The sequence below is a fragment of the Taudactylus pleione genome, unplaced genomic scaffold (genome assembly GCF_031769625.1).
Source record: "Taudactylus pleione unplaced genomic scaffold, aTauple2 ptg000407l, whole genome shotgun sequence".
Lineage (NCBI taxonomy): Eukaryota > Metazoa > Chordata > Amphibia > Anura > Myobatrachidae > Taudactylus > Taudactylus pleione.
Genome location: NW_028284809.1, coordinates 2,108,301 through 2,120,841, shown reverse-complemented (window position 1 = coordinate 2,120,841; position 12,541 = coordinate 2,108,301). Strand labels below are relative to the sequence as shown.

Genomic DNA, 12,541 nt, shown 5'->3' with positions numbered 1-12,541 from the left:
TATAGCGGCTAATCATAAAGTACAGTATATCATCTAATCATACAGTACAGTATATCATCTAATCATACAGTACAGTATATCAGCTAATCATACAGTACAGTATATCATCTAATCATACAGTACAGTATATCAGCTAATCATACAGTACAGTATATCATCTAATCATACAGTACAGTATATCATCTAATCATACAGTACAGTATATCAGCTAATCATACAGTACAGTATATTAGCTAATCATACAGTACAGTATATCATCTAATCATACAGTACAGTATATCAGCTAATCATACAGTACAGTATATTAGCTAATCATACAGTACATAATCTAATACAGTACAGTATATCGGCTAATCATACAGTACAGTATATCATCTAATCATACAGTACAGTATATCAGCTAATCATACAGTACATAATCTAATACAGTACAGTATATCGGCTAATCATACAGTACAGTATATCATCTAATCATACAGTACAGTATATCAGCTAATCATACAGTACATAATCTAATACAGTACAGTATATCGGCTAATCATACAGTACAGTATATCATCTAATCATACAGTACAGTATATCAGCTAATCATACAGTACAGTATATCATCTAATCATACAGTACAGTATATCAGCTAATCACAGTACAGTATATCATCTAATCATACAGTACAGTATATTGGCTAATCATACAGTACATCATCTAATCATACAGTACAGTATATCAGCTAATCATACAGTACAGTATATCATCTAATCATACAGTACAGTATATTGGCTAATCATACAGTACAGTATATCATCTAATCATACAGTACAGTATATCAGCTAATCATACAGTACAGTATATCAGCTAATCATACAGTACAGTATATCAGCTAATCATACAATACAGTATATCATCTAATCATACAGTACAGTATATCAGCTAATCATACAGTACAGTATATCGGCTAATCATACAGTAAAGTATATCGGCTAATCATACAGTACAGTATATCGGCTAATCATACAATACAGTATATCATCTAATCATACAGTACAGTATATCATCTAATCATACAGTACAGTATATCAGCTAATCATACAGTACAGTATATCGGCTAATCATACAGTTATCGTCTAATCATACAGTACAGTATATTAGCTGATCATACAGTACAGTATATCATCTAATCATACAGTACAGTATTTTAGCTAATCATACAGTACAGTATATCGGCTAATCATACAGATATCATCTAATCATACAGTACAGTATATCATCTAATCATACAGTACAGTATATTAGCTAATCATACAGTACAGTATATCATCTAATCATACAGTACAGTATATTAGCTAATCATACAGTACAGTATATCATCTAATCATACAGTACAGTATATCAGCTAATCATACAGTACAGTATATCATCTAATACAGTACAGTATATCATCTAATCATACAGTACAGTATATCATCTAATCATACAGCACAGTATATCAGCTAATCATACAGTACAGTATATTGGCTAATCATACAGTACATCATCTAATCATACAGTAAAGTATATCAGCTAATCATACAGTACAGTATAACAGCTAATCATACAGTACAGTATATCAGCTAATCATACAGTACAGTATTTCAGCTAATCATACAGTACAGTATTTCAGCTAATCATACAGATATCATCTAATCATACAGTAAAGTATATCAGCTAATCATACAGTACAGTATTTCAGCTAATCATACAGTACAGTATATCAGCTAATCATACAGTACAGTATATTAGCTAATCATACAGTACAGTATATCATCTAATCATACAGTACAGTATATCAGCTAATCATACAGTACAGTATATTAGCTAATCATACAGTACAGTATATCATCTAATCATACAGTACAGTATATCAGCTAATCATACAGTACAGTATATCATCTAATACAGTACAGTATATCGGCTAATCATACAGTACAGTATATCAGCTAATCATACAGTATAGTATATCAGCTAATCATACAGTACAGTATATCAGCTAATACAGTACTGTATATCGGCTAATCATACAGTACAGTATATCATCTAATCATACAGTACAGTATATCATCTAATCATACAGTACAGTATATCAGCTAATCATACAGTACAGTATAACATCTAATCATACAGTACAGTATATCATCTAATCACACAGTACAGTATATCATCTAATCATACAGTACAGTATATCGGCTAATCATACAGTACAGTATATTGGCTAATCATACAGTACAGTATATCAGCTAATCATACAGTAAAGTATATCAGCTAATCATACAGTACAGTATATCAGCTAATCATACAGTACAGTATATCATCTAATACAGTACAGTATATCGGCTAATCATACAGTACAGTATATCATCTAATCATACAGTACAGTATATCAGCTAATCATAGAGTACAGTATATCATCTAATCATACAGTACAGTATATCAGCTAATCACACAGTACAGTAGATCATCTAATCATACAGTACAGTATATCAGCTAATCATACAGTACAGTATATTGGCTAATCATACAGTACAGTATATCAGCTAATCATACAGTACAGTATATCATCTAATACAGTACAGTATATCGGCTAATCATACAGTACAGTATATCATCTAATCATACAGTACAGTATATCAGCTAATCATACAGTACAGTATATTAGCTAATCATACAGTACAGTATATCGGCTAATCATACAGTACATCGGCTAATCATACAGTACAGTATAGCAGCTAATCATACAGTACAGTATATCAGCTAATCATACAGTATATCATCTAATCATACAGTACAGTATATCAGCTAATCACATCTAATCATACAGTACAGTATATCAGCTAATCATACAGTACAGTATATCGGCTAATCATACAGTACAGTATATTAGCTAATCATACAGTACAGTATATCATCTATTCATACAGTACAGTATATCGGCTAATCATACAGTACAGTATATTAGCTAATCATACAGTACAGTATATTAGCTAATCATACAGTACAGTATATCAGCTAATCATACAGTACAGTATATCATCTAATCATACAGTACAGTATATCATCTAATCATACAGCACAGTATATCATGTAATCATATAGTACAGTATATCAGCTAATCACACAGTACAGTATATCAGCTGATCATACAGTACAGTATATCAGCTGATCATACAGTACAGTATATCGGCTAATCATACAGTTATCATCTAGTCATACAGTACAGTATATTAGCTGATCATACAGTACAGTATATCATCTAATCATACAGTACAGTATATTAGCTAATCATACAGTACAGTATATCATCTAATCATACAGTACAGTAAATCAGCTAATCATACAGTACAGTATATTGGCTAATCATACAGTACAGTATATCATCTAATCATACAGTACAGTATATCATCTAATCATACAGTACAGTATATCAGCTAATCATACAGTACAGTATATCAACTAATCATACAGTACAGTATATCGGCTAATCATACAGTACAGTATATCATCTAATCATACAGCACAGTATATCATGTAATCATATAGTACAGTATATCAGCTAATCACACAGTACAGTATATCAGCTAATCATACAGTACAGTATATCGGCTAATCATACAGTACAGTATATCAGCTAATCATACAGTACAGTATATCGGCTAATCATACAGATATCATCTAATCATACAGTACAGTATATCATCTAATCATACAGTACAGTATATCATATAATCATACAGTACAGTATATCATATAATCATACAGTACAGTATATCAGCTAATCATACAGTACAGTATATCATCTAATCATACAGTACAGTATATCAGCTAATCATACAGTAAAGTATATCAGCTAATCATACAGTACAGTATATTAGCTAATCATACAGTACAGTATATCATCTAATCATACAGTACAGTATATCAGCTAATCATACAGTACAGTATATCATCTAATACAGTACAGTATATCAGCTAATCATACAGTACAGTATATAATCTAATCATACAGAACAGTATATCAGCTAATCATACAGTAAAGTATATCAGCTAATCATACAGTACAGTATATCAGCTAATCATACAGTACAGTATATCAGCTAATCATACAGTACAGTATATTAGCTAATCATACAGTACATAATCTAATACAGTACAGTATATCGGCTAATCATACAGTACAGTATATCATCTAATCATACAGTACAGTATATCATCTAATCATACAGTACATAATCTAATACAGTACAGTATATCGGCTAATCATACAGTACAGTATATCATCTAATCATACAGTACAGTATATCAGCTAATCATACAGTACATAATCTAATACAGTACAGTATATCGGCTAATCATACAGTACAGTATATCATCTAATCATACAGTACAGTATATCAGCTAATCATACAGTACAGTATATCATCTAATCATACAGTACAGTATATCAGCTAATCACACAGTACAGTATATCATCTAATCATACAGTACAGTATATTGGCTAATCATACAGTACATCATCTAATCATACAGTACAGTATATCAGCTAATCATACAGTACAGTATATCATCTAATCATACAGTACAGTATATTGGCTAATCATACAGTACAGTATATCATCTAATCATACAGTACAGTATATCAGCTAATCATACAGTACAGTATATCATCTAATCATACAGTACAGTATATCAGCTAATCATACAATACAGTATATCATCTAATCATACAGTACAGTATATCAGCTAATCATACAGTACAGTATATCGGCTAATCATACAGTAAAGTATATCGGCTAATCATACAGTACAGTATATCAGCTAATCATACAATACAGTATATCATCTAATCATACAGTACAGTATATCATCTAATCATACAGTACAGTATATCAGCTAATCATACAGTACAGTATATCGGCTAATCATACAGTTATCGTCTAATCATACAGTACAGTATATTAGCTGATCATACAGTACAGTATATCATCTAATCATACAGTACAGTATATCATCTAATCATACAGTACAGTATATTAGCTAATCATACAGTACAGTATATCGGCTAATCATACAGATAACATCTAATCATACAGTACAGTATATCATCTAATCATACAGTACAGTATATTAGCTAATCATACAGTACAGTATATCATCTAATCATACAGTACAGTATATCATCTAATCATACAGTACAGTATATTAGCTAATCATACAGTACAGTATATCATCTAATCATACAGTACAGTATATCAGCTAATCATACAGTACAGTATATCATCTAATACAGTACAGTATATCGGCTAATCATACAGTACAGTATATCATCTAATCATACAGTACAGTATATCATCTAATCATACAGTACAGTATATCAGCTAATCACACAGTACAGTATATCATCTAATCATACAGCACAGTATATCAGCTAATTATACAGTACAGTATATTGGATAATCATACAGTACAGTATATCAGCTAATCATACAGTACAGTATTTCAGCTAATCATACAGTACAGTATATCAGCTAATCATACAGTACAGTATATTAGCTAATCATACAGTACAGTATATCATCTAATCATACAGTACAGTATATCAGCTAATCATACAGTACAGTATATCATCTAATACAGTACAGTATATCGGCTAATCATACAGTACAGTATATCAGCTAATCATATAGTAAAGTATATCAGCTAATCATACAGTACAGTATATCAGCTAATCATACAGTACAGTATATCATCTAATCATACAGTACAGTATATCAGCTAATCATACAGTACAGTATATCATCTAATACAGTACAGTATATCGGCTAATCATACAGTACAGTATATCATCTAATCATACAGTACAGTATATCAGCTAATCATACAGTACAGTATAACATCTAATCATACAGTACAGTATATCATCTAATCACACAGTACAGTATATCATCTAATCATACAGTACAGTATATCAGCTAATCATACAGTACAGTATATTGGCTAATCATACAGTACAGTATATCATCTAATCATACAGTACAGTATATTGGCTAATCATACAGTACAGTATATCATCTAATCATACAGTACAGTATATCAACTAATCATACAGTACAGTATATCATCTAATACAGTACAGTATATCAGCTAATCATACAGTACAGTATATCAGCTAATCATACAGTAAAGTATATCAGCTAATCATACAGTACAGTATATCAGCTAATCATACAGTACAGTATATCAGCTAATCATACAGTACAGTATAACATCTAATCATACAGTACAGTATATCATCTAATCACACAGTACAGTATATCATCTAATCATGCAGTACAGTATATCGGCTAATCATGCAGTACAGTATATTGGCTAATCATACAGTACAGTATATCATCTAATCATACAGTACAGTATATTGGCTAATCATACAGTACAGTATATCATCTAATCATACAGTACAGTATATCAGCTAATCATACAGTACAGTATATCATCTAATACAGTACAGTATATCAGCTAATCATACAGTACAGTATATCAGCTAATCATACAGTACAGTATATCAGCTAATCATACAGTACAGTATATCAGCTAATCATACAGTAAAGTATATCAGCTAATCATACAGTACAGTATATCAGCTAATCATACAGTACAGTATATTAGCTAATCATACAGTACAGTATATCATCTAATCATACAGTACAGTATATCAGCTAATCATACAGTACAGTATATCATCTAATACAGTACAGTATATCGGCTAATCATACAGTACAGTATATCATCTAATCATACAGTACAGTATATCAGCTAATCATACAGTACAGTATAACATCTAATCATACAGTACAGTATAACATCTAATCATACAGTACAGTATATCATCTAATCACACAGTACAGTATATCATCTAATCATACAGTACAGTATATCAGCTAATCATACAGTACAGTATATCGGCTAATCATACAGTACAGTATATCATCTAATCATACAGTACAGTATATTGGCTAATCATACAGTACAGTATATCATCTAATCATACAGTACAGTATATCAGCTAATCATACAGTACAGTATATCAGCTAATCATACAGTACAGAATATCATCTAATACAGTACAGTATATCAGCTAATCATACAGTACAGTATATCATCTAATCATACAGTACAGTATATCAGCTAATCATACAGTAAAGTATATCAGCTAATCATACAGTACAGTATAACATCTAATCATACAGTACAGTATATCATCTAATCACACAGTACAGTATATCATCTAATCATACAGTACAGTATATCAGCTAATCATACAGTACAGTATATCAGCTAATCATACAGTACAGTATATTGGCTAATCATACAGTACAGTATATCATCTAATCATACAGTACAGTATATTGGCTAATCATACAGTACAGTATATCAGCTAATCATACAGTACAGTATATCATCTAATCATACAGTACAGTATATCAGCTAATCATACAGTACAGTATATCATCTAATACAGTACAGTATATCAGCTAATCATACAGTACAGTATATCAGCTAATCATACAGTACAGTATATCAGCTAATCATACAGTACAGTATATCATCTAATACAGTACAGTATATCGGCTAATCATACAGTACAGTATATCATCTAATCATACAGTACAGTATATCAGCTAATCATACAGTAAAGTATATCATCTAATCATACAGTACAGTATATCAGCTAATCATACAGTACAGTATATCAGCTAATCATACAGTAAAGTATATCAGCTAATCATACAGTACAGTATATTAGCTAATCATACAGTACAGTATAACATCTAATCATAGAGTACAGTATATCATCTAATCATACAGTACAGTATATCTAATCATACAGTACAGTATATCTAATCATACAGTACAGTATATCATCTAATCATACAGTACAGTATATCAGCTAATCATACAGTACAGTATATCATCTAATCATACAGTACAGTATATCAGCTAATCATACAGTACAGTATATCAGCTAATCATACAGTACAGTATATCAGCTAATCATACAGTAAAGTATATCATCTAATCATACAGTACAGTATATCAGCTAATCATACAGTACAGTATATCAGCTAATCATACAGTAAAGTATATCAGCTAATCATACAGTACAGTATATCATCTAATACAGTACAGTATATCGGCTAATCATACAGTACAGTATATCATCTAATCATACAGTACAGTATATCAGCTAATCATAGAGTACAGTATATCATCTAATCATACAGTACAGTATATCAGCTAATCACACAGTACAGTATATCATCTAATCATACAGTACAGTATATCAGCTAATCATACAGTACAGTATATTGGCTAATCATACAGTACAGTATATCATCTAATCATACAGTACAGTATATCAGCTAATCATACAGTACAGTATATCATCTAATCATACAGTACAGTATATCATCTAATCATACAGTACAGTATATTGGCTAATCATACAGTGCAGTATATCATCTAATCATACAGCACAGTATATCATCTAATCATACAGTACAGTATATCATCTAATCATACAGTACAGTATATCATCTAATCATACAGTACAGTATATCATCTAATCATACAGTACAGTATATTAGCTAATCATACAGTACAGTATATTAGCTAATCATACAGTACAGTATATCGGCTAATCATACAGTACAGTATATCGGCTAATCATACAGTACAGTATATCAGCTAATCATACAGTATATCATCTAATCATACAGTACAGTATATCATCTAATCATACAGTACAGTATATCAGCTAATCATACAGTACAGTATATCGGCTAATCACACAGTACAGTATATCATCTAATCATATAGTACAGTATATCATCTAATCATACAGTACAGTATATCGGCTAATCATACAGTACAGTATATCATCTAATCATACAGTACAGTATATCGGCTAATCATACAGTACAGTATATCATCTAATCATACAGTACAGTATATCATCTTATCATACAGTAAAGTATATCGGCTAATCATACAGTACAGTATATCATCTAATCATACAGTACAGTATATCATCTAATCATACAGTACAGTATATCAGCTAATCATACAGTACAGTATATCGGCTAATCACACAGTACAGTATATCATCTAATCATATAGTACAGTATATCATCTAATCATACAGTACAGTATATCGGCTAATCATACAGTACAGTATATCATCTAATCATACAGTACAGTATATCGGCTAATCATACAGTACAGTATATCATCTAATCATACAGTACAGTATATCATCTTATCATACAGTAAAGTATATCGGCTAATCATACAGTACAGTATATCATCTAATCATACAGTACAGTATATCATCTAATCATACAGTACAGTATATCAGCTAATCATACAGTACAGTATATCGGCTAATCACACAGTACAGTATATCAGCTAATCATACAGTACAGTATATCATCTAATCATACAGTACAGTATATCATCTAATCACACAGTACAGTATATCGGCTAATCACACAGTAGTGTAATAAGCACAGTATACTGGGCTTTTGTGCCAACCCTATGTATTACTAGCACCTGTCAGATAACGCTCTCACCTATATCTAGGGGTCCTGTGCTTCTCTCCAGCGGCTGCTCCAGGTTGGGATGTCCCACTCTGCAGATGAATTCTGCCCCTTGGTCTGTTCTTATTGATGGGGTAAATGTCAGACAAGATTCATGAGTAAAATTCTGATCTTTCTCCCCCTTCTTACTAAGTGACACCGTGTAATTAGACATGAATGATAGGAGTTTATTTCCCAGTTCCGTCACGTTTCCATCCTTCTTCTTGTACCAGGTCACGGTCAGATAACCAGGGAAATAACTGCAGATGTCACAGGTCAGTGACACTTTCTTCTTATCTCCCAGTCTGGGAATGTTTATGTCCCCGACCTCTGGGCGCCATCGCTGATCTGCAAATACATTTTTATAGACTGAATATTCTTAACAAGATTGCATTTTATACCTACAGATGTATTCTTTCATTTTGTTGCTTCTGTCGTGCCAAATAACACTCTCGTTTCGCCAGGTCCTGCAAAAACTGTCCGAGTGTCTTTCTTGCTCAAAATGTGCCCCTTATTCACATACATTAAACAACTAGGAGTGACAAAACTGCGTTGCTGACTTACACCTATCAACCTGCTGTTTTATGTACATCTCCGATGGTTGTAGAGCTGTGCATGCGCAAATGCTGCACCGTGCAGGTCTCTCTCTGCACATTCCCAGACGCAGCGCCCCCGGGCGGGAAACAAGCGGCAATGGCCATCGCTCCCAAAAACAGGGTTGTGACGGCCCCGTTCTCTGGGCCAGTGTCCGAGTCTTCCGACGCAGACTTACTGGCCTCGGCTACGGAGCTGAGACGGCCATTCTGAGTGTGACCGATGGTGGCTCGGATATGCAATGCCGGCAGGAGGCATCTTTCGTCCTCAGACGCCTCCTGCAGCATTAGCATATTTTAGCATCGCTGCTTCATCTTTGCAAATGGCGTCCATCTTTGAATCAGGCCTATTGTTCGTGTGTAAAAACCAATTCCTGTGTGGTTAAAGTCACAGCCCGGCACCTCTGGTACAATGTGTGTGGTGAACGGACAACAAGTGAGGACACATCTGTACCACATTTACCTATAATAAAACTTGCCATAGATACAGACAGGACACATTCACCATATTTTCCTGCCAATCAATGGGGAAGCCTGGAGGTGCCGGGCAGAAGCTGCTCTTTGTGTCTGGTAATATAAGGTGCATATCGGTATCCCCGTTACAGGTATGAGCATGATGTAGCGAGTCAGAATGTTGTTCCATCACCTTATGCTGGGAAATACGCTACAGGTAGAAATCCCATAGAAATGAATATAACATTGCTGTGAATGGAGCTCCTCACATTGGGCCTGATTCTAAGTCGGACACAAGTGTAAATGTGCACGGATCTCGCGGAGCTTAGCATATGGTGCATCTTGCGCCTCAATTCGACATACGGCGCAAGGTGCCTGGCACGTCTGAGCTGTGCCGAGCGGTGTAGCGTTGCTAATCTTCTTAAAATTTCCCATCAGAAAAATTTCACCCCTCAATCTGCACTAGAGACGCCGGGCTGTGACTATAACCGCACAGGAACATGGAGAGAGGAAAAGCCGAGGCCGCTTCATCGCAGAACATCGTGTACAGATTCAGACTCAATCGCACACGTATGTACAAATGTCGCACATCAAAATGATCAGTGCAGTTTTGTCTCTTCCAGTGGGTTTATTTGTGCGAATAAGATGCACAAATACGCACAGTACGACCAAGTCGTACAGGACCTTGTGCGATGAGTGGGGCCGTTTGGCGCAGCTGCACAATGGCGTATGAGGACAAGTCTGTGCTGCACATGCACCAAAGACAGAAATCGGCAATTGCGCAGGTCAGACATACGCAAATGGATGGACATAGATGCTGCGAATGGATTGAGCCATCTGTTTACATACCACACTTTGGAGAAAGATGTATGATGGGGTGCTTACCGGTCGGTAACCGCATGGCCCTGCTTCACACATTACCGAGGCGTAGCAGGACCACTTACCGACGTCATGTATTATAAAAGCAGATGCCGACGAGGGAGAGTGTTACCTCACCTGTCTGGTGAAGTCCACTCTCCCCTATTGTGACTGCTCTGACCAGCGCTAGCAGTGACTCTGCACATACACCGGTGAGAAATCCCCAGCGGCACCTGCAGCTAATGGAGGAATAAATGTATTGTTTTTAGTGAGCAGCAGTCCCTGGCTGCATATTCCGTCAGCCAGGGACAGTGCAGTGATGTGTAAATGACAGCTGTCAAAATAGAGAGCTGCAGTTGTCAGAATGGTCATTGCCACTGACCGGTCATACATTGCCACACCAGATCAGCGCACTATCTAGGCATAGTGGCGCTGAATAATGACATGGGCGCATGCAAGGAAAAGGGTAACTGCAGCACATAATGGGGCTAATTTAGCAGTGAACTGCTGAACGCAGATTTATCCCGATTATCGGGAATCTGTGCATGCGCAGGACCCATACTGCGAGTGTGCAGAATGGGTCCTGCTAACACGCACACTAGCCCTTGAATGGCTCTGCCTGATTGGTAGGCAGAGGCATTTAAGGGGCAGGGCAGGGGCAGGCCAGCGTGTCCGCCCCGGTTTCCGGGAGTGGCCAGCCCAGAGACTGCACGGACGTATGCAGTCTGCTGGGCTTGAAAGCCAGCCAGCCTGATGGTCGCGATGGTGATCCCAGCACTGTGACCTTTCTTGCAGTGCTCGAATTGCAAATGCAGAAGGGGGTGTCGCTTAGGGGGTGTCATACAGAGGGTGTCATACAGGGGGTGTCATACAGGGGGTGTCATACACAGCAGGGGGTGTCATACACAGCAACAGCAGGGGGTGTCATACACAGCAACAGCAGGGGGTGTCATACACAGCAACAGCAGGGGGTGT

The 12,541-nt window shown here is 35.0% G+C and overlaps 1 protein-coding gene across 1 annotated transcript in view; it reads right to left on the bottom strand.

Moving 5' to 3' along the window:
- Window positions 1-12,541, bottom strand: part of LOC148506368 (uncharacterized) — an 87,118-nt gene that overhangs the window by 30,459 nt on the left and 44,118 nt on the right. The window contains exon 9 of the mRNA XM_088446917.1: window positions 9,657-10,010. Within this exon, the coding sequence (XP_088303043.1) occupies window positions 9,657-10,010 (354 nt within the window). The remainder of the gene's footprint in view (window positions 1-9,656; window positions 10,011-12,541) is intronic.